General features: G+C 37.1%; 4 protein-coding genes across 7 annotated transcripts; 2 read left to right on the forward strand and 2 right to left on the reverse strand.

Annotated features, from left to right (window-relative positions):
* Positions 1 to 568: 568 nt before the first annotated feature.
* LOC122294230 (COP9 signalosome complex subunit 7-like) lies at positions 569 to 13,493 on the forward strand. 4 transcript variants are annotated; one of them, XM_043102811.1, is made up of 9 exons: positions 569 to 1,003; positions 1,894 to 1,969; positions 3,430 to 3,518; positions 4,421 to 4,510; positions 5,455 to 5,499; positions 5,597 to 5,667; positions 5,821 to 5,959; positions 12,619 to 12,724; positions 13,127 to 13,493. In XM_043102811.1, exons 1-8 carry the CDS (start codon positions 845 to 847, stop codon positions 12,688 to 12,690), a joined length of 741 nt encoding a protein of 246 aa, XP_042958745.1. In that variant the 5' UTR covers positions 569 to 844; the 3' UTR covers positions 12,691 to 12,724; positions 13,127 to 13,493. The 4 variants fall into 4 exon arrangements, with proteins under 4 accessions (XP_042958745.1, XP_042958743.1, XP_042958746.1 ...); XM_043102809.1 differs by having other exon boundaries at positions 12,636 to 12,724; XM_043102810.1 differs by having other exon boundaries at positions 570 to 1,003; positions 12,616 to 12,724.
* Positions 13,494 to 17,507: 4,014 nt separating this feature from the next.
* LOC122294232 (ethylene-responsive transcription factor 2-like) lies at positions 17,508 to 18,536 on the reverse strand. Its single transcript, XM_043102813.1, has one exon. The coding sequence runs from the start codon at positions 18,390 to 18,392 to the stop codon at positions 17,679 to 17,681; it is 714 nt and encodes a 237-aa protein (XP_042958747.1). The 5' UTR covers positions 18,393 to 18,536; the 3' UTR covers positions 17,508 to 17,678.
* Positions 18,537 to 19,616: 1,080 nt separating this feature from the next.
* On the forward strand, positions 19,617 to 22,086 carry LOC122294656. Its single transcript, XM_043103555.1, has 2 exons — positions 19,617 to 21,718; positions 21,793 to 22,086. Exons 1-2 carry the CDS (start codon positions 21,563 to 21,565, stop codon positions 22,084 to 22,086), a joined length of 450 nt encoding a protein of 149 aa, XP_042959489.1. The 5' UTR covers positions 19,617 to 21,562.
* Positions 22,087 to 22,709: 623 nt separating this feature from the next.
* LOC122293240 lies at positions 22,710 to 23,863 on the reverse strand. The gene is made up of 5 exons (XM_043101763.1): positions 23,602 to 23,863; positions 23,458 to 23,517; positions 23,272 to 23,349; positions 23,097 to 23,183; positions 22,710 to 22,971 (listed from the first exon to the last, which is right to left on the reverse strand). Exons 1-4 carry the CDS (start codon positions 23,821 to 23,823, stop codon positions 23,115 to 23,117), a joined length of 429 nt encoding a protein of 142 aa, XP_042957697.1. The 5' UTR covers positions 23,824 to 23,863; the 3' UTR covers positions 22,710 to 22,971; positions 23,097 to 23,114.
* Between the last annotated feature and the right edge of the window lie 12 nt (positions 23,864 to 23,875).

Here is a 23,875-nt window from a genome sequence, read left to right on the forward strand (position 1 = left end):
GACCGACTAGCACCACGACTACTGACTCAGAGTTGGGACTGAAACAGATGGGAATTGAAGTCTACTAGGGTTTGGGAGAACTGAAGTTGAGGTAAGAAATAATTCGGTCGGTTTAAAATTAAAATTCCAACCCATCATTTTATTGGATTAGGGAACCGATTATTTAATAGAGTTTTACTATATACAAGTACAGTTATGTATTAATCTGTATATTAATACCGATTCATTCACACTTAAAATTTAAATTAATACTATTTAAATTTAAATTAATACTATTTTTAATAAAATCTATTTTTTGATCAATCACATTATATTAATATACAGATTAATATAAAATTATACTTGTAATTATATTTTTCCTATTTAATAACTCGGTATATGCCGGGTCGGTCAGTCCGGCAACTCGGGCCGCTTGGATTGGTGCTTGTATTGGCGGGCCATATGCACAGGTCTAATTAATCAATAAAATTGGATTAGCCTTCCTTTAGAAAAAAAATTCTTTTAACTTTTTTCTTTCTAAAACTTAAAAAAAAAAAACAAAAATAGTTAATTAAAACCAGCCCAAAGAAGAGTGGCAAGGGACAAACCTCATGTCGTGACTCGTCCCTGAGACTCTCCGGATACGAACTCTGCGTAGCAGAGTGGTACAGTACGTAGTGTAGTCTGCACAGATCCCTCGAACCATAATCCACATCCACCTCACAAACTTCGAACCCTGATAAACCCTAGTCTCTCGCTCACATTTCTCACAGACACGCTTTTCATAGCCGTGTGATTTCAGTTTTGTAGAATTTAATCTGTTTTTTATTTTTCTTGTTTGCGGTAAACGAAAAGCAAAAAAAACATGGACATAGAGGAAAAGCAAGCGGACCTCATAGACCACTTTGTAAACCAAGCGTCGGCTCTCCAGGGCTCGGCCCTTGGGCCTCTCGTTGCCGAGGCCACCTCGCACCCTTACCTCTTTGCCTTCTCCGAGATTCTCACCGTTCCCTCCGTCCTCCAGGTTCGTGTTCCGCTCTCTGCTCTGTTTGGTTGCCGAGTAAACTATGGAAAGAGATTAATAATCGTTTTTAGTTACTTGATTTTTGGAAAAAAACAGGTGCTCTTCTTTTTTCTTTAATTGATACCGATATTTATTCTTCGTGGATCGATACATAGCAATGACCTGTTATTTGTTGATTTAATCTTCTTTTAGCTTGTATTTTCTTTTTGTTATGATGGAGTTTTTCACGGGTAGGTTTCCGTGAGAATTGGTGTTGAGGCAAAAACTAGAAAATAAAGGTTCATTTGATGCCGATTAATGTTTGACTACCTTTTGTTGCGTCACTTTTTTCCCTTTTTTCATTTTTTTTTTGTAAGACCTTGTTTATGTTAGATCTGGCATTCTCTTTTGATTATTTCTCTCGGGTTCGTTAGCGGTATAATTGATGAATTTATGTGAATTTGATGGCTTTGTTCTTATTTTTATGCAAGAGTGCCGAATATTGTTGATGTTATTCCCTTGCTCAAAAAAAGAATAAAACAGAGGATTCTGAACTGTTATGATGGTAAATGACATTTCTGCTATATCTTTCGCTCTATGTAATGAACCATTGTCAAGAAGTTGTAAGTAGATAGTGTAGATTAATAATGGTCATACTGATCTGTTCTCGTTGGATTTTTTTTTTTTTTTTTCAACATGTTGAATGATGGGATTCTTCCTTTGTTGTTTTTTGGATGTTCCATTTGATTTCATTTCATCACTCTTGTGTTGTTGGAAACGTTTTATTCTTTATTATTGCTTGCAATTGTAGTTTTCCCTTTTCTTGATATTGTTGGGTTGAGGCCTCGAGGCATCGGGTTATTCAGTATGAAGTAAATTCATTTCTGGATTTTAACTATAAACGTGTATAGGTTGAAGGAACGACCAATTCTGTATACCTTGACGTGCTTCGTTTGTTTGCTCATGGCACCTGGAGTGATTACAAACGTAAGCATATTAAATCTTGCTTATTTTAGTATTTGCATTCCTTTTTATTGCTCCCTAATTGTTGGTTTGACTCATAACAACTTTCATTAAATTATGATATGATTGTAAGACTGACGTAACCTTCTAACGATAACTATGACAAGTTGTTTTTTCTTTCTGTACAAGAGACAGCATTAAATGACTATCTCTTTAAAAGATAAGTTTACAGAGATGGACTAGTAATATGGGGTGTAGGGGGACATTAGGCAGGTTTATTGGTACTTGTATCGATGGGGACAGGGGGTTATATGTACATGGTAGAATTCATTAGTTGAACATTGTCAATGTGGATGGGTCACATGCCGCATACATGGTATTCTTGAAAGTCATGGTACGTGACAACTTTAGGGAGCGTGTAAAATGCAGGGGCATTAAAAGAAAGAAAAAGAGAAGCGAACAAACTCTCCTTTTTTTTCCCTGTCAGATTTCATGAAGGAAAGGTGAATAAAGTGCCTCACTTCCTGGTTTTGAGAAGTGGCCTGTAAAATGTTAAAAAAATGTCCTTACTTTTGTTGCTTTTCAGTTTTCTTTTTTATGTTGCAACTATAATAATTTCAGTGAGTTTTTGCCCTTAATTAACCCCTAGGTGTGACTCAAGTGGTGAAGGCCTTGGATTTGGGGTTATGCTCCCCAGGTCTAAGGTTCAAATCCCTTTGGGTGCAAATAATTTCTAAGGGCCATCGGACTAGGGATTTTTCCATTGAATTATCCTGAGGTGCACTTGCGGGAAACTCCTTGCCGGGGGCATGTGCACCCCCGGGATTAGTTGGGACACTGTTCCCAGACATTCGGTGCCAATAAAAAAAGTTTTTTTTGCTCTTAGTTGGGACATTTGGTCTATTGTCTTTTTTCCTCAGAGTTTCTGGAAAAAAGAGGTTCGAATGTTCATTTTCGGGTCAAATCTATATTTGGCATATCCATATTTTTGAAATATGAGATAAATGTGAAGATTTATTGCAGATGTGAATGCTTGTTAGTCTCCCAATAATTTTATATAAGAAATAATTAGCTGACTTAAGAGCTGAAGAGGATGATATGTAATCTCAAGAAACAAAATTGATATGTTTGATGACGTGTGCCAGCCCTTGTGATCTATTAGTTTTTGTTCCTACCTTTTGCCCCACATACGAGCCAGATGCTGGCTAGAATGTTTAAACTACAAGATACTGCCTTTCACCTTAAGCTATACGAACTCTCAGAACACTGAGGAGTATGTATGTCTTGTGAAATCACTGGGTCTGCATCTGTTTACCTTAACAAAGGGAAACAAGATAGTGAATGATATGGCAATAAACTAATGAAAGCTCGGATATTATCATGGTAATATTTGTTCTATGAATGTTTTAATAATTTAGTGCCCTTAAGCTTTACGTCTGAGCTGTGCTTCTGCAAGACGTAATTTGTTGAAATATTTGTTGTAGGTATCTCTGGCCATCTTCCGCAATTGGTCCCTGAACAAATCCTCAAACTGAAACAACTTACTGTACTAACACTGGCTGAGACAAACAAGGTATTCATCCTCAACTTCTAAATTCTTTTAATTTATTAAAAATATATATTTTTGAACAGGCTAATTTACCTGCCTGATTGAGTGATAATGGTTACTGTGCCATGTTTTTGATTTCCAACAATCTTAGGCCTTGTTTGTTTACATAGATGAGATGTGATGAAAGTTGAAAGTTAAATAAAATATTGTTAGAATATAATTTCTTAATATTATTTTTGTTTTGGGATTTGAAAAAGTTGAATTATTTATTGTATTTTGTCTGGGAGTTTGGGAAAGTTGTAATAATGAGATAAGATGAGATGAAATGAAATGATTTGTGTAAACAAATAAGGCCTTAGTCATCTTAAATATTTTCTGAAATGGAAGTCAACTTGCAACCTAGTTCAGACAGGTTGCTTGGCTAGGATTCCTGTAATATATAGGGATATTTTTCGATCCAAGGTCCTTTTTGCAAGAAAAATGAATTCTGGGTTAAATGCTGGAATGGTATTAAATCAAAGTTAAGGTGAGAGTTTTGAGTTGCAGCACCCTTTCTTATTATGTAAGATTTTATCACTTGTTTGTTCTTTTATTCACAAGAAATTCATGTCACTTAAGGCTTCATTGCCCTGAATCCTGGGCAGATTTAGCAAATATTTTGTACGTATTCCCTGATTAGATATTGAGATATTTCTGATTTACTTGTTCTTTTTTATTATTCTGGAATCTTTATTTTCAACTTCCCCTTCTGTTTAACTTCTTCTGGATGCATTGCACACGTTTTCTGTGTGCCTCTTGCGTACATATATTATGGGGGAGACCCATATAGGTAATGATAATTCAGAGGTGTTCCCTTCTTGTTGTATTAGGTGTCTTCTTTCTCTCATGCCTTCTCATCTGAGTCTAGGTGTTTATTTCTTTCTCAGGTTCTACCCTACGATCAACTAATGAAGGAGTTAGATGTCACAAATGTACGTGAACTTGAAGATTTCCTAATCAATGAATGCATGTATGCGGTAGGTATTCTTCCTTCCTATTTCCATGTCGCTGTTCCATTATAATGACCTATGATATTGGGACATGATCTTAACTGCTGTGCAAACATGGTCGTCTGGTGGGGAAACTGGGTTCTCATTTCTATAGAGATTTGTACATTGAGTTGGATGATAATCACTACAGTAGTTAGTTAATATCACCAAAATTGCAGTTTATAGTTATTTTATTTATTTTAGATTTTTTTTTCCGAGGTATGCTATGTTTCCATGATGAAGTGTAACTATATGTTGTTTGCATAATATCATACTTTCAATGCCCAGGAACGGTGTTCAACTGCTCTAATCACGTTATGATGGTTACTCTTTTCTTTCACTTATTTACGCTGGAGCCTGTGCTTTGCACCTAGTGCCTTTCTAATGCTAGTTTGCTCTTTGCATCAATTTTTTTACTAAAGTAATTGATAAATCAAATAACAGTACCTTTTGTCATATATATTAACACGATTTTGTTTTTTTTTTTTTATAAGTAAGCAATTGTATTAATAGAAAAGGCATAGCCCAAGTACAAGGCATAATTCTTTTGCATATGCACAAGGCATAACTCTATTTTGAAAAGTAATATGCAGAAAGCATAATAATTTGGTAGGTCCAATTTTTTTTAATGAGTTCACCAATTAAGGAATTTTTACCAAACACAAACTTCTTGTGATCCCATTTCATTTAAATAAATTTTCTTCTTTTGGATGATCCCATCTCACTTGAGTAAACTATAATGCCCCCAATTAGAACTCCAATTCCCACACAGCATTGAGGATATCGTCGTTCAATTCTTGGCATCAATTTCATTTGTAATTTTACAGATGATATCTTAAAGTAGTTCAGACATAATAACTATAACTGGGTAAGATGGAGAGAAGGCATGATGAGAATGTGCTGATTGTTGGATTGATATTTATTGCTATTAGGGCATAGTCAGAGGGAAGCTGGATCAGTTGCGAAGATGCTTTGAGGTTTGAGCTCATTGCCATTGTCTTTCTTTAAGTTTCTATTTTTTTCCTTTTTTTTTCTTTATTTGTTTTTAAACTTGTTTATATTTGTGTATTGCAGGTTCAATTTGCAGCAGGGAGGGATCTGAGACCTGGTCAACTCGGGAGCATGATACAGACGCTGTCAAACTGGTATGTTTCTGGTTCAAACAGCATTTGCCCAGCTTTATTATTTACTAAGTTTTTATACAAGATAATTGTTCTCATATATGTCAGTATTATGTCTAATATTACTACTAATCATAAAAAGTATTTGGTCTAAAATTCATTTATACACGTTGATAGGTTGGCTACATCAGATAATTTACTCCTGTCAATTCAAGAGAAGATTAAATGGGCTGATAGTATGAGTGATTTGGACAAGAAGCACCGGAAGGAGGTTGAAGATAGGGTGGAAGAAGTCAAGAAGTCCCTTTCACTCAAGGTCAGTTGCATCTAGTTTCATATTTTGAGTTGTTTTTTGCCGTCATTTAGCATTACATCTGAATGCCTTTTTTTTTTTTTTTAGGTAAACAATTAAAATATTATTAATAAGAATAGGCATAGCCCGAGTACATAGGGGGTATACAAGAGATAACACTTATCTAGGAGGAAGAAAGAGAAAAGGAACTCATGAAAGTCCAGGCCATTAAAATCTACTGCTTGTCCCAAAGAAAAAGAGTTCTAACAAATAATAATCTGATCTCCTCCATAGAACGCTCCCTATCTTCAAATGTCTTATCATTTCGTTCCTTCCAAATGCACCATAGAAGACATATAGGAATCATTTTCCACACTGCTGAAATTTGTGGGGTATACCGCCGAAATTAACCCGACAAGCCAAAAGCTTAGCCATTGTAGCAGGCATGGCCCATGCTAGTTCTACCCTGTTGAATGCTTCGACTAGAGCTCTAGCAATATCGCAATGTAGTAGCAGATGGTCCACTATCTCTCCACTTTGTTTGCACATACAACACCATTTTGCCATAATCACCCCACGTTTCCGTAGGTTATATGTTGTCAAAATCTTCCCCAAAGCCGCTATGCAGGCAAAAGCAAGTGTGTGAGGGGCCTTATAGAATGAGAACTGGAAATGTACCTTTCCTGGTAGGTGTCCATCAGAGAGAATCAGCTTGTTGAGTACTCGGTTTCATGGAATATAAGAGCCAGAAGAAATTCTCAAAGTTGCTAACTTCCCAATCTTGGGCTGCCCTAGTGAAGCTCACATTCCACTGGAGTACATCCCCAACCCTTTCCATGAGTTCGGCCACTAAAGCTTCTTTCTCACATGCAATCATGAACACTTCAGGGTATAAGTCCTTTAGAGCTCTATTGCCACACCATATGTCATGCCAGAACTTAATTCTTAAGCAATTGCCCATCACAAGTCTAGTATGACGAGCAAAGGCCCCCCACACTCGCCTGATATGCTTTCATAGACCCACACCATAAGTTCCTCTCATCTCTTTAGAGCACCCCCCCTCTCCCTCCCTCCCACAGGCCTCTGTATCTTGAATAAATCACCAACTTCCATAGAGCTTCAGGTTCGGTACTATATCGCCAGAGCCATTTCCCAAGTAAAGTCTGGTTAAACAATCTCAGGATTCTTACTCTCAAGCCACCATAAGAGATTGGGGTGCAAATCATGCCCCACTTTATCAAATGAAATTTGAACTCATCCCTAAGACTACTCCAAAGGAAGTCACGATACAGTTTCTCAATGCGTGCCGCCACACTTGCAGGGATTGGGAACAATGATAAAAAAGTAGGTAGATTGGAGAGAATACTTTTGATAAGAGTAATCCTACCCTCTTTTGATAAATACGATCGTTTCCAACCTGCCAGCCTTCGTTCAATCTTCTTAATCACTACATCCCAAATAGTTTTAGCCCGAGAGTTGGCCCCCAAAGGAAGCCCAAGATAATTCATGGGAAATGAAGAGAGCTTACAACCAAGAGTGTTAGGCAATGACTTGATATTTCGAACATTGCCAACGGGGACTATTTATGACTTGGATAAATTCACTTTCAAACCCGAGCCTACCTCAAAGCAAAGTAGGAGTGCCCTTGTACAAATGCATTTTGTGATTTTAAGAACTGAAACCAGAATCTGTCTCTCCTATACAAATGCATTTTGCGATTTCGTAACGATCTGCCCCAACACACTACTCTAAACCCTATTTACAAGGCTAATGGGCCTGTAGTCCTTAACCTTTGACGCCCAATTCTTATTCGGAATTAGTGCAATAAAAGTGGCGTTGAGGCTTTTCTCAAATGTCCCCATCGAATAGAATTCATGAAATACCTTCATTAGGTCCTCCTTCACCACTTCCTGGTAGGTTTGGAAGAAGCCGATAGAAAAGCCATCAGGCCCTGGTGTTTCATCTTTTGCCATCTTTTTAACCACTTCATGAACCTCAGCCTCCTCAAAAGGCCTCTGCAACTAAGTTACATGTTGTTGTTCAATGGACTCAGAAACTAGCCCATCAATCTTCGGCCTCCACCCCTCAAGTTTGGTAAATAATTGCTCAAAATAACCAACCACATGGTCCTGGATCGTCAGGATCTTCGTATGCATATATAGACTCTCCTTGTCTTGTCTACATATGCAGACTCTGCTAACATCACGTAGATCGACTCCAGTCGCCGTCCTTCCATCGTTGGCTTTTCTAAGATTTTGAGGTCATGATACACCTTCACATCTTGTAGACCAAACAAGACATAGTGGCATGATGATGTTAACTACTCCACTGAAAGTAGATGGAATCCCATATCCTGCAAATGGGTTTACAAGTTAAAGCATCGCCCAGATGGATCAATTGAAAGATACAAGGCTCGATTGGTGGCTTGAGGTTTCTCTCAACAATATGGACTAGATTATGATGAAACGTTTAGTCTAGTGGCAAAGCTTACGACTGTACGAGTCCTACTTGCACTTGCAGCCAACATTGGAACTTGTGGCAGATGGATGTGAAGAATGCATTTCTACATGGGGAGTTGGATTGGGAGATTTACATGATTCAACCAATGGGTTTTCAGAACCAATATGATCGTGAGCATGTGTGTAAGCTGCGAAAGGCACTTTACAGATTCTAGCTTGTTTGTCAAAGTTAATGGAGGAAAGTTAGCTATCATATTGGTATACATGGATGATTTAATCATAACCGGTGATGATGAGGAAGAAATTCTTCAAACGAAGGAGAATTTATCAGTTCGTTTCCAAATGAAGGAACTTGGACAACTCAAGCAATTTCTTGGTTTAGAGGTTCATCGCACACAAGAAGAAATACTTCTGTGTCAGCAAAAATATTCCAAAGATTTGTTGAAGAAGTTCGGGATGCTCAAATGCAAGCCGATCTCGACACCAATGGAACCAAATGCCAAGATGTGTGCACATGAAGGAAAAGATTTGGAAGATGCAACAATGTATCGACAGTTGGTAGGTAGTTTGATCTACTTGACCTTGACTTGACCTGGCATTTCTTATGCAATTGGTGTGATAAGTCGGCACATGCAAAATCCAAAGAATTCTCATCTGGAAGCAGTTTGACGAATATTAAGATATGTAAAGAGTACAAAAAAGGCGTAGACTGCAAATTAGTTTGTTATTGTGATGTTGAATATGCAGGAGATCATGACACCAAGAGATCAACTACCGGGTACGTGTTTAAGCTTGGTTTTGGAACGATTTCTTGGTGTAGCAAGAGACAGCCAGCAGTATCTTTGTCAACCACAAAAGCAGAGTACCGAGCAGCAGCAATGGAAGCTCAAGAGAGTACATGGCTGGTACAACTGTTAAATGATTTACATCAATCAGTAGATTATGCAGTTTGACAATCAGTCTGCAGTTCGCTTGGCAGAAAATCCAGTCTTTTATGCAAGAACTAAACATGTTGAAATACACTATCACTTCATTAGAGAGAAGGTTTTGCAAGAAGAAACTGAGATGAGACAAGTTAAGACGGATGATCAAATTGCAGACTTGTTCACAAAAAGTTTTGAGTATCAACAATTTCGAAAAATTTTGTCATCATCCGCACATGGTGAAAAGAATGGGAGCTGGTGTTGAGATATACAACACCAGCCCAAAAGAAGTTCATAGCCCAAATAAAGCCCACAACCGATTTGAGTCATTGATGTCATTGCTTACCTATCAAGCTTGCATTATAAACGATAATTGAGAAGTAACATGGCGACCACTCAGTTAGAAAGATGTGGTAGATATTTAATTAGCTTGGTAAATATGTGTGGTGTGTAATCCATTTCATTTGCTATAAATAGCCATTCTTAAGTTTTCTCTCAATGGCATTGCATCACCTATGAGAGTTTGCCATTCTATGAAAAAACTTAGTACTACAATCCCCTTCTTTCAGCCACAAAGCCTGTGATTTCTGCTGCCAGGAAATCTCCTCCAATAGGGTGACCCTTTCTAGTTCTTAGATCAATTCTGCCGTCTGAACTATATCTTTTGCTGAGGATGGTTGACTCACCTGAGCCCTTCCAAGTAGCTCCTCCAGTAGTGACTTCTTACGGTTACCTACACCAAAAAACTTGCACATTCCAAAGTTTTAAATCTTTTTTCAGAGCTTTCAACTTACTTACAAGAATGAAACTAGGAGTGCCTTGAATCTGGTAGGAGGACCACCATTGTCTAACCTGTTCCACAAAACCTTCCGTCTTTAACCACATATTTTCAAATTTCAAGTATCTTCTTCCTCCTTGAATTCCCCTGCAATCTAACAAAATAGGGAAATGATTGGAACAAAGGCAAGGCAAACCTTTTTGACATACCTCTGGGTAATGAATTTCCCATTTTGGGGAGATGAAAAACTTGTTTAATCTCAACCACGATTAATTATTGGACCATGTGAAGGTACCACCCATAAGAGGAAGATCGACCAAACCCAGCTTAAAATATAGTCTGAAAAATTCACCATGGCTGCTCGCAACCTGTTGTCTCTTGATCTTTCACCGAGGAAACACACAACATTAAAATCCCCACCAGTGCACCACGGCAAGCCCTACCAGCTGTGTAACCTAGCCAACTCCTCCCAAAGAAGGGTTCTATTGCTGTCCACTGTCAGCCCATATATACCAACAAAGGCCCATTTAAAGTTATCCTCCACATTTTGAAAAGAAATAGCCACTATGAACTCCCCAATGTGCTCCACAATTTTTGTCACCACCCTTCTATCCTAGACGACTAGTATTCCACCTAATGCTCCTATCAAAGCCGGAAAGACTCAATCTACATAAGGACAACTCCACAAGCTTCTGACCATTCTTCGTGAAATAAATTCCATCTTGGTTTCCTGCAAACACACAATATCTGCCTTCCACTCTCGGAGCAATCGCAGCGCTTATTAATGTAATTAAGCCCTTGGACATTCTTTGATAAAATCTTCGGCTTCATGGAAGTAAAATTGACCCCCTCCCTTGGCAGTTAACAAAGCCATAAATTATTCTTCATAACCTCTAACATCAATGGCCATACAGTGCTGTATATCTTGCACCTTATTCACAACCCAGTCCAAAATAGAGTTTTGCGAAGGAGGTACAAACTTCAAAGGAATCGGCTCCCCATACATCTTTGTCGCTTCCTCTAGTGCCCACTTCGATGCCACCAAGAGACCTGCCTCCTCTTCAGTAGATGGAGATCTACATTTCAGATCATTAACTTCTTAGGATTTGTCGACTGTGAAGTTTCCACATTAATTTCCTCAACACCATCAACCATCACAATTTCCATTTCCCCGCCCCATGTGCCTTCCATCGGTTCATTTTGTCCACCCTTTGTAAGATCACAGTTAGCCCGCTTGTCAGAGCTTGAGGTAACCACCATAGGCTGGCTTGTCGGCAGAGATTCTCCCATGAGAATCAACCACTCTTCTCTTTGCTCCCTGTCGTGATGGGTTCGTGAGAAGAAGCAAATGCGGTCGGGACTGTCCTCTCCAACGACGTACCGGGCATTGCCTCCACCATCGACTCCCTTTCAGGTGCCGATGAAGGGTGCCCACTTGACGATGGACCTGCATATGGAGGATCGTGTCTCCTCCATAATGAGCCCACCAGCTGTTGATGGTTCGAAAGGCTCAAAGGATCAGCCCAGGTCCTAGGCCTGAGGCCCTGAGCCCATTATCTGCTTCCCTTTATCTCTTGATGGGCCCCCCTTTGAGACGGCCCACTTGATGCATCCCACCTACTTGCCCATCTCTTGAGTGAGGCCAATATCATTCACACTTGGGCCCATATTAAGATTCCCTTGCTCCAAGCCCACCCCAACTACATAGTTTTCCTTTTCAACACGAATTGAAAAATCCACTCTACTCTGAAGGAAGCATATATGGTCCTTCACGTCCAGAAGCGTAGAGAGTACACTCCCCTATGCCTAGCCAACAGCTAGCCTGCCAGCATCAATTCTTTGCATAGGATCTCGATATCTTGACCATTGCCCAGACTTTCAGATGCTCGTCTCATACCTTCCCTGGCACCACTAACTCCACCTTATCACTGGGATGCACCTTTACATCTGAATGCTAAAGATAGGATATCCCATGGGAATGAAATTGCCTTATTTCTCCATTTAATTCTTTTAGAAATACCATTTAACTCGCCTATCAAACAATAAATATTCATTTAGCTTACAGCTCTATGCTCATTTGAGGTGCAATTGATCTGTGATTAAAGCACTGGCCATACATCACTTGGCCAAGTGGGGTTCTTCCTTTTTTTTTTGAGAGAGAGTTGTTTGGATATTGAAATTGAATTGGAATAAAACCGTACCATTCCATAATAACTGAGGGATACAATTGTAGTTATGTTATGTTTTTATTTTGTTTATTTTTAGGTCCTCTTCTAAGCCCAAGGGGGGCGTCACAAATCAAAACATCAGGGAGTCCCATGGTTTTAGGGTTTATGAACGAGGTAGAAATTTGCCTTGAAAATATCATTAGGCGATCAAAGTTGGACTCTGGTTTGTAAAACTGCCTGTGTTTTATGATATGCTTCTTTTTATCTCCCATAGCCACAATGTTATCAGATTAGAGGCTTATTTGATTGTTGGGGATATGTTGGTCGATGTGTCTTACTTACGTTGTGGCAGAAGTTACAAACTGTAAGCAGGCCGACATTGACTTCCGAGGGCATGAGGAGATCTACTCTGAACCTGGTGGAGTGATGGACTATGAGGAAGACCGAAGTCGTCCAAAGAGGTAATTTAATACATCTTCACTTCGGTGATTCTGCATCAATGAATTCATGGTCAAAGATTTGATATGATGGTGTGTTTTTATTATTATTTCAACTATTGATTTATTTACTGCCATTCTTGAATCGATTGGTTATGTCAATGTTCTCTCTTTTTCAATTGCTTACTATGCAAGAACTCTTATCAGTAATATGGTCTCCTAATTTAATTGTCATAGTACAGCGCTCAAATATTACATTTGAACTTCTCAGCTTCTCTGTTTGTTTCCATTTTGATTCAATGCAAAGAAGTATGGCTGAATCAACGAATGCGGAAGCGACCTAATTATAGTTGCATTCTATTTATCAGTTTATAAGATTAATTCTACCAAAAAGTCTACTGTTTGATCAACGACTTGAAAACGCAGGAGGCGGCATCCAATACCTTGAACACATGGATAGTGGGAGCTTATGGGATTGTCATTTAGGCTACCCGCCTGATTTATTTTGTTCAAGGAATTCCGACGGGATATGATCCCGTCTGTGTTTGGGAGCAATGTTTACTTGGTGAACTTGTCATTGATGCTTTAAACTAATGTTTTGAAATTCACTTGCTTGTATTCCTGAGTTGGCTAGAACTAGATCAGATTTGGTGGTGCGGCTCTTTTTCTTTTTTCTTTTTCCCATGTAGTTTGGTAACTTATGCCAATTGATGCTGTTTTTAAATCAACATGTATTGCGTTGAAAGTAGCTGCATATGCTATATACTACATCCAGATTCTCTCTGGCTTCCTAGTTTCATGTTTCCCGTCTTAGCTACCGTATTTTCGCAGTTATCCAGTTTGCAGGATCTAATTAGTTATTTTTCGATCCTAAATCTTTTAACATAACCAACTCCATTTTGAATTTGATCCCCCCGTCTTTTTAGTATTTATGTTTCTAATCTCACCTGTGGGTAGCCCAAGTGATAAAAGGCGAATTTGTGTACATGAGCTCCATGTCACAGGTTTGATTCCCCTTGAATCAATTTGTGATTTAAGTAGGAGGCCGTGCTAAGTGCACTTACAATGGCTTTTCTGTCTTATCTTTTAAAATACATCACAAAAATTCATTTTTTCTATTTTATATATTGACTTTTATAATATATCATATATCAGCTTATTTATTTATTTTTCATATCATTTAAATATTATACTTTTTATTTCTTTTTATTCATTTCAAATATTTTTAAAAATATTTACACGTGAGAAGGAAATAGGAAATCACATGAGGAAAGAGAAAGTAATTAAAAATGTTTACATTTGATGAACATGATCTTCTATATGTAGAGGGATTACTAATGTATAATATTTTCAAAATACAAAATCTAATAGAGTAGCATTTTAAAAATATTTTTTTATATTTTAAAGGAAAATGCATTTTACAAAAGTCATCACGAGTGCCCTAATAGGTTTCTGTGCTAGTCTCCCTAGGGATTTGGGTTTCTGCTGTGACCATATTCGTTTATATTTATGCTTCATGCTTCTAATCTAATTTTATTTAGTTTACATTAAAAGGTCATATTCGTTCTCACTATTACATCAAGGGATGATGATCTTGATCCAACGGAACCGATCCAACTTCAACTTCAACTTCAATAGCATACCTTAAACAAAGGAACAGAAAAAGAAGGTAGAAAAAGCCACGTGGTCCGTGTCTTACCCACTTTTAACCGTAAAGTCACCCCAATATGACATATTAATGCGTCATGTCATTATCGTTAAACTTTTTTTTTGGTTCAAACGATTTACGTAGCATTCTTTAATTAGTCACGTGTTTTTCATGTCTCGATTATTACTATTATTATTATTATTATTATTATTATTATTATTATTATTATTACCTAGTTAATTTAATAGGATGGTCGAATATTATATATATTGGACTGGTTTTCAAAGGTGGCCAACCACACTCCCCCAATTATGGACAGAGAGATTGATCGACAACATTTTGGACGGTGCTACTCCCACAGGAGTCCACCGAAAGCTCCACCGAAGAAACAAGTTTAATTTTTATCTCTTTTTTATTTATTTTTTCATTATATTTTTAAATTCATTAAAAAATTTTAAAAAATAAATAAAAAATATTTACTTAACTATTAAGTAAAAAAACAAAAATAAAAAAAAATAATAGCTGGCAACCATATGTGACCTAAGCCATTTTCATTTTTCTTTTTTTAAAACACGTGAGTTTCATGTTATTTGGATATATCTTGCTTTACATTTAGTTGGGCATTTGAAAATTTTTATTTTAAATTTTAAATTTTCATCTCACCATTATAATTTTATTAAATTCTTATAAAAAATATAATAAATAATTTAAATTTTTCTTAATTTTTTAAATTTTAAAATAAATAAAATATTATATTTTATCTTAAACTCAAAATTCTCGTATCAAATTCCTATACTACCAAACCGAACTGTTCCGGAGCTGTGCAGCAGATTATAATGCACGGAAAAGTAGGTGAAATGTAAATCATTATTCAAAGGAGTACTTGATTTCCCTCACCACCTTTCTACGTTCCGCGGATCCCCCACTCATCAATCTTGTCAAGACTTTGGTTTGTTTGTTTGTTTTTGTTTTTGTTTTTGTTCTCAAGAAGTCTGTGTGTGTGTGTGTGTGTTTTTTTTTTGTTAACTAATAATCATAGGCAATCCGTCTTCTAAACTCAGCGAGGATCCATCTTAGGATGGTTCCGATGATTTTTTTTTTTTTTAATAATGATTAAGATAGTATTTTTTAAAATAATATTATAAAAATTTTTAAAATAATATTTAAAGATATGTAAGAAAATGAATAAAATTAAATAAAATTAAAACAAAACATTTATAACTTATCCTCGTGCTACACCGTGGTGTAGTAGGGCTCACCCATCTAGTCAATACTTGATTAATCTTGGCTCCTATTGGGATGCAGATCGGAGTGCTAGCTATATACGTGATGTTTCTGTAATTGTCTAACATGACAAAAGGAAAAGAAGACGTGTTTGATTGCTTATGAGAAGAAGAAGAAGAAGAAGAAGAAGAAGAAGAAGAAACCATTTTTGTTTAGTGAAAAGTCGACAAGGATCCCATAATTCTCCTATTCTCTTGTAGACATGCAGTGGTGAAATGGAGAAGCTTTAATATTCATTATTTTATTATTTTTATTAATAAATTAATTTAAATATGATCAATTCCCTTTTCTTTTAGGTGAATAAGTTGCATCTAAATTTCACAAGTTTAGATATTGATTAATATGTCACCAAGGAGTACTTAGATCTACACTTTTAATTATAAATTATCCGGACTTAATTTCTAGGGATTGCTTTAAATGGTAAAGATTTTGGTCTTGGTAGTATGTTCCCTTCAATCTAAGGTTTGAATTATCTCAAGAACAAACAATTTAAAGGAGTTATCAGATTAGAAGAGTCTTTCGTTGAATTATATGAATTATACTTATGAAAAACTTCTTACTAAAAGTGTGTGCACCCTCGAGAGTCAAGATTAATAGGAAGTTTGTTCATGGACACTTGGTACTAATAAAAAATAAATAAATTATCCAAACTCGATTTATATATAAATATATATATATATAGCTATAAGGGAAGAAACATTAGAACATTAGTAGTAGCCTAGACAAAGTCATATTTTGGTTAAAATTTAGCTAAATTTCTCAAAACACATATGCATTAAACTCAATATTTATATAATAAATTTAATTATTTTTTTTACGGCTAAATTTAGTCAGCTCAAACTGGCCAAATAATTTTTTTGCCTTAAAAAATTCTTTCCACTCGTATATTCAAAAATGCATGAATCACACCAAATCACAAAACACATCTCCTAGAGCATACTCTACATGTCTTTTTTTTTCAATGGCCACTATCCAAATCACAGAGCATACTAGATTTTGAAATAAAAAACATCAACCTCCAGTAAACCCATTTATTAGCCACTGTCGCTCGTTCATCAACCTTCGGTAAGCCTGTTCATCCTTTTTTATTTTTCCCCTCTTCTTCGATTATTTTTCCACTAGCCACTATTGCTTGTTCATCAACCTCTGATTGAAACAGAAAGTAGGAAAATCCCTAGTGTCACAGTTTAGGGATTCTATAATTTTTTCTACGGTTGAATTTGAATTTTCTTTGCAAAACCTTGCCTCACCAACTGATTTGAATTTTACATGTAATACTAATTTAATTTTCTTTAAATTTTCCTACGATTTGAATTTTCCCTGAAATTTTAATTTGTAGAATTTTTTCTATGATTGAATCCATAAATGTCATGTTATAAGTTGTTTTCTAATAATAGATCTTTTTTATTCAAATTATAATTACAATTAAAATAAATAAAAATGTCAAAATCAATATTTTAATATAACAGTGATAGATTTGAAAAATTCGTTATTTGGTATTGTTAAAAGGTGGCTAACTAAATTTATAAAAATGAATTTACTAATTAAATTTTAGTCAAACTTTGACTAGGCTAGCTCTTACTCCCTTTAAACAATCTAACCAAATAAGATATTGGCCCATGTAATTTTCCTTAGACATGCACAATTAAAGCTCAAAACATGAAATTGGCAACCTTTTTTTAAAAAAAAAAAAAATTCCAACAAACTTCATGTTCTTCTCTTGAAAATTTTGCATTATGAACTGCTTGTTTCTTTTGTTCCGTGATTCGTCTCATACAATGATCAAATTGATTTCTTAATGACAATTGGTCACTTTTTTTGATAGATTGAGACAAATGTTGATAATATTGGGGAGCTAATTAAAAGAAAACTTTTATAGATGTAAAGAGATTGTACAAAACATATCTACAAACTGATGTGATTTCATAGAATCTATTAGATCTACTTTGTAATAAATGTAATTTTATAATTCGATATAATACATAAAGTTACATCAATTTATAAATTTATTTATACGTAATCTCTTTATGGCTAAAGTAGATGTCATTATTCAAGTGATCTAAAGGGCACAGAGCACCGAGGGTCAATAGGCTCGCATGAAATCTCTATTGCACCCGCTGAGCCGCCACTGATCTTTCTCCTCTTCGGCTGCGGAGACCCTCTATCCGATGAGGGGGATGACGGTGCAGGCGAGCGGCGTTTGGGAGTCAGTCTAATGGGTTGGGCTTCATTCGAGCCGAGCAAGTGGGGGAAATTGAGCTTAGCCTTGGAGCCGCGCATCTCGAAAGCCGCTCTGTCATAAGCCAGCCCGGCATCCTCCGGTGTTTCGTAAGTTCCGAGCCACACCCTGGCGCCGTTCTTCTTCGGATCCCTTATCTCCGCCGCGTACTTCCCCCACGGCCTCCTCCTCACTCCCCTGTAATGAACAGGCGCTGCCGCCACTGCCACTTCTCTCGTCTCCGGTTGCTCTGATTTCACCGTTGCTTCCTTTACGCGATCAACCTCATCAGATAAAACCCGTCCAAAGTTAACGGCGTCGGAAAAAACCTCGTTCCCGGCGTCTTCCACTTTCGACGGAAATGCACCACCCCTATTACTCTGGTCAAGATAAACGCCGGTAAAACCCGCGCTCCTAGAAACCGTGTTTGCATCATAATCTAAACCCATCGCTGTCGAGTAAAAACTAATCCCAGTGGTCTCCGAATCGCCGAGGAGATACTGCCGAATGGATTCAAGGATAGCCAAGTCCGAGAACTCCATCCTACCGAGCCCTGTCCGGACTCCGGAACTTACAATATTTGGAAATTAGGTACGTATTTCTTTAGATCTTAAGGAGTAATTCCTGATCGTGAACGAGGTTGTTTGAAGGCGTGTCGGTAACTGTGTGAAAGATATAGCTTTACGGGGGGGTGGTTTCAGACTCCAGCGCTGCATGCTTCCATGAAAGTTCTCGCAAGTGGGGTGGCGACTCGCGATCGATTTTAGTCGCGTGGAAAGTACTTGATCATGTTCTGATTAAATACTAATTATTATTATTTTATTCATTATTTTATTGATTTGATTCTTTCTGTTTTTAGAAGTTTGATTATACGTCGGCCGATTTTGTGCGACGTGTATTTTTTACAATTAATACTCCATATCGGCTGTCTTTACCACGTGCATGGGTTTAATTTAATTGGATAATCGCCGCCACCATCTATTTATTATACTCTTTATTTTTTTATTTAATGGTTAAAAGAGTCATTATTAGTAAAATTATATATTTTTTAATGATTAAAAATGTTAAAAAAATATTTAAATTAAAATAATAAAAAAATAAAAATTTTAAATACACGTGCTGAGAAGTCGTCGATGTGTCTGTCAAATACCTGCACCGTTTTAATTACCTTTCTCTGGTACGTTACATTGTATTAAATCATGGATTTTGCTACATACAGTCAGCAAATGCAGTCGGCTGTACGGAATGAATAAAAAAAATTATTTTTTTTTATATTCAAGGGGACTTACATGAATAAAAAAAAGTTATAAAAATAAATTTTTTTTTTTTTCATATAGGTCACGTATTAATTCACTTTTTTACAGTCGACTGCATGCCGACTGCAAAAAGTATTTCTCTTAAATCATGCTTTCGGTGGCCTGAGTGTGAAGGTGATGGATTGCCTCTTGACGATACATGTGAGTTGCTTCCCCATCCATCGTATAAAAAGCCGTCAGGTATAAACTAACTTAGGCAAAATACTTTTGTCCAAACTCTTTTAGATAAAACTAACTTAGGCATCAGAGAATACTTAGACCACTCCCGAGCCCTCTCTAAATTGTGCTTGTGCAAAAAGGAAGCCGATATACCCTAGGTGTCCAAGGAGATCCAACTGCGCATGCGAAACACGTCCAAAACAGATACTATCACAAGGAATTTCACTACTAATCACAAAGTTCTAAAATATTCCATGTCTTAAAATCAACCCTTAAGCTAATCAAAAAGTCTACTTACAACCGGTCTTGGGGAACCGGCGTCATCGTGTCCTACGTGGCACGTTTCCAATACGGCGCCGTTTAGATTTTAGATTTTAATTGAAGAGATTTTAATTGAAGACCCAGCGCCCTTCAACTTTTCCCTCGTTCAACTTTTCTCTCTGCTTTTCACTTTCAAACCAGCCGACACACGTACGACTGCGAGACCCTTCCGATTCCCATCGTCTTCCCCATTCGTCTTCCCCATTCTGCCTTCCATCCCAATCGCCGTTTCATTAGTCTTTGTCCTTCCGTCCCAGTCGCCGGCACTTTCATCTTCGTCTTGTCGCCGGCACTTTCTTCTTCATCTTCTCCTCGGTAGACCCACAAACCCAAAGTTGAAACTTTGGGTTTTGAAGAGCCCGTTCCATTGGTCTTTGTCCTTCCATCCCAGTCGCCGGCAGCGCACTTTCTTCTTCGTCTTGTCGCCGGCAGTTTCTTCTTCGTCTTCTCCTCGGTAGACCCACAAACCCAAAGCTTCACATGTGGTTTTGAAGATCCACGAATCACAAACCCGTTTTGAACCCACGAACCAGAGCCTGTAAGCACTGTCATCTTCTCCACCAGATCTGATATCTAAAGCCCGGTCAGAAAGCAGTCCCCGTTCATATCGGGTTTCGTCTTCCACTCAAACCCATGACCCACAAACCCACGTTTCCCATCTCGTACCGAAGACCCACGAACCACAAACCCGAACCACTAGATCTGTCCTCTTCTCCACTAGATCTGAAATGTGAAGCCCACATTTCACCCAAACTCTAACCCTAACACCGACAAAAAATCTAACCCTAAGACCGAGTTTCAAATCAGGTTAGATTTCTCCTTTTGATGTGTTTTGGTTTTTTTCCAACATTCTCATGCTATACATACTTGGTCATGTGTCATTGTTATTATTTTTGGCTGTTATTGTTATAATAATAGGTCCATGAATTTGATATGCCCGTTTGACACTCCATTGTAGACTTTTCCTTATTTTATAACAAGTGAATGTCTTCTGCTTCATTTATTGAAAATGTATATGAATTAGTGGTTGAAAGGTCCTTTTTGTTGAAAATGTGTATTAATTTGTGGTTGACAGGGCCTTTTTTGTATTATTCCTCCTCTAAGTTATAATAATTTCACAACATTGTGAAATTAGTGTATGGGAACTGAATGTGTAGATGGAGATGGGTTTGTAGTAATTAATCAATGATAGTTAAGGTTGCTTACAATCGGGTTGTGTCATGTTGGGTTAGTATTAGGTCATTAAAATCGAAAGTATTTATGAATTGACAATAAACTGATCCAAGTTAATCGGCCTAACCCAAATTTGACATGCCTAACCACAATTCATGGTCAATTCCACACAAACACTTTGATCTCTAAATATCTACTTTGATTGCGTCGATACAACCAAAGGCAATATTTGGTCAATATCTACTTTGATCTCTAGACCCTACTGTTTAATAAAAATTTATTCAATATTTGAAGTAATACTACTAGTTTTTCAATCCATAACTCAATTTGTAGCTATAAATGAGATGACAGGTCATGTTTTGAAAAACTAGGTGTGGGATCATTATGAATGATTAAGCAATTTATATACATTTCTTTTTGAATAGTTATTTTTTAATGATGATATTTTTCACTAAATATTTAATGTACTGCCATTGATTTGTCAAGTGTCAAATGAGCTGGGAATCCTGGAATCATTTGTCATGTTCAAACCCAGCTCGTTCCGTGGGAGACACTGTTTTGTTACAAAATAATAGCAATATATTGTTTTGTTACCAACTATACACTGTTTTCTTACCAAATAATTGTGATGAATTAGTTTTGGATTTTGAGCACTAATATTTTATCTTCTGAATACAAATATATATTACTAACTAATTGTGGGAAATTAGTTTTTGCTTTCTCTTCTTTGGTTCATCTTAGAAATGTCATCGTCCTCATCCATGTCTTCTTCATCTTTTGCTAAACGTACCACGGGGCAACCATTGTGCTGCTGTGGGGTGAAAGCCACACTGAAATTTTCAACTACAGCAAAAAATCCTGGCCGGCCATTCTTAGGGTGTCCAAAGTACAACACAGAGGTAATTAGTGTAGTTTCCTTTCTGTTAACATTTATTTCAGTGTTCATTAACTAATTTGTGTGACAAATGCTCAGGGATTACCCTTCTGCAAGTTTTTCCAGTGGGCAGATCATCACCAAGTGACTGAGCTCCAGCTTCAAGAAAGAATCAATGACCTGTTACAGAGGGAGAAAGATCTCTCAAAAATAGTCGACCTCCTCGAAAAAAGGGAGAATGACCTGCGTAGAATGGTGGATCACCTTGAGAAGGAGTTGCTGCGGCAGACACAAGAACCTGATATGAAGAGGGAGCACAAACTGGGAAAACATTTATGTGGGATTGCATTAGTGGTACTTTTAATTTGTATTGGACGATGGCTCTTATATTAACATGTATGGGAACTGAATACTGTTATTGTTGTATGTTTAGAATTCTGTTATAAACTGATTACTTAATGCTGTTTTAATGTATGGGAACTGAATTCTGTTATTGATGATTTTTGTATTGATGTATGGTACAATTCAAGTTAGGGACTTGAATTCTGTTATTAAGGCTCTTGTATTAGAATTTTGCTTGCTGGATGTTTAGAATTCAGGCATAAACTGAATTGTGCTTTCAGAAGTTGAAGTCTAAAATCAACATCTATACGGCACAGGGAAAACGTGCACAGGCAACTTGTTCCCGCTGCATGCAACTCGAAATAATCAGTATTTTTACACCAACAAATGGTGTACCCTGCAATGATATTGATGATTTAAAAAAGAGGCCTCTTGTTGGCCAGGTTGCCAATCCAACCTGAGTACCGTATAGACCAAAACTTTGATGATTTTGACAAGTTCAAACAGAACCGACTCAATCAAACAGAATTCTGGTAATGATTTAACGCCATAAAATCCCACATATGATTCATGCATCCATCTCCAATTGTCACCACCTACCCACCAATTTCAAATAAACCATTTTCATATTGCCAGAATTCACCAACAACATAGTACCGTCCTGTACCGTCATATTGCCAGAATTTAACATGCTGTTATAATACACAATAGATGCTTAATAGCCGGTGAAAATTTTCACCACCTCAATATTAAATAACTTGCTTTAATATTCCCCCCTCATCCTCAAAGGCAAAATTAAATGTTTACACCAACAAGTATAAATATTCCCAAAATACCACCAACAACAAGATTAATATTCACATCTGTGTGACTTAAATATTGGTAGGCCAACTCATCATTAACATTTGATATAAGCTGGTACACCACGGGATCAACCTACAGGGAAAATAAATGAATTAAGCCTGGTGCCAAATCCTTCATTAAAACCCACAAAGAACACCCTAATCTTTAAAACTGTTACATAAAACACCCTAAACATGTTTAACCACGGAAAGGCATACCCACGACAATCATTTGAATCATTCCCGTGGTTGTGAACCATCCAATATAGCCTCTAGCGGTTGTGATCCAACCAACCCAAATTGCATCTGTAGACCAATAAAATTCATGAACACCATATAATGTCAAACTTAGTATTAAAATTATCATCCATACCACAAGTTAGGATTCACGTACACTTTCTTGGCTTTGCATTAGTCTTTCTTCGGGTTGGGCACCTACGGGGTCAGCAGCTGGTATGCTTTCAAGCTCAGTCTGATTATACGGCACAGGCAAAATTTAAAACAATGCTTAATACGATGTTCAAACAGAATTTCAAATATAACTTATAATTCAAATATAAATTTAAATGGAATATATTACTTGCACGACACCAAATAAATTCTTGCGGACGTCTACGACTGATATATCTTCTCCGTCTCGCTGAAAATAAGATATAAAATTTTTCAGGTAGTAAGGACAAAAATTAAGCATCAACAAGGTAGAAATCAAATAGAGGATCAGCACCTGCTTGCGTTTTCCCTTTCCCTGTGCTCGCTTGGTCTTCTCTTTAACTTTTCGCAAGTCTCTCTCCATCCTAGATGCTCTCCTCAGAGATGGGGGTCTCCCTTTCCCTCTGACAATATGTGGACTGAGAACTTGTTTTGAAGAACCAACAGTTGCTGTAACATTTGCGGTATCACTTGCATGTGCTGTGGGATCCAAATTCCCAGAATAGAGGTCAATCATTGCATGCAACTTATTAGTTGCATCCAAAGTATGTTCTCTCGAACCCGCAACA

Source organism: Carya illinoinensis, chromosome 14 (genome assembly GCF_018687715.1).
Source record: "Carya illinoinensis cultivar Pawnee chromosome 14, C.illinoinensisPawnee_v1, whole genome shotgun sequence".
Classification (NCBI taxonomy): domain Eukaryota; kingdom Viridiplantae; phylum Streptophyta; class Magnoliopsida; order Fagales; family Juglandaceae; genus Carya; species Carya illinoinensis.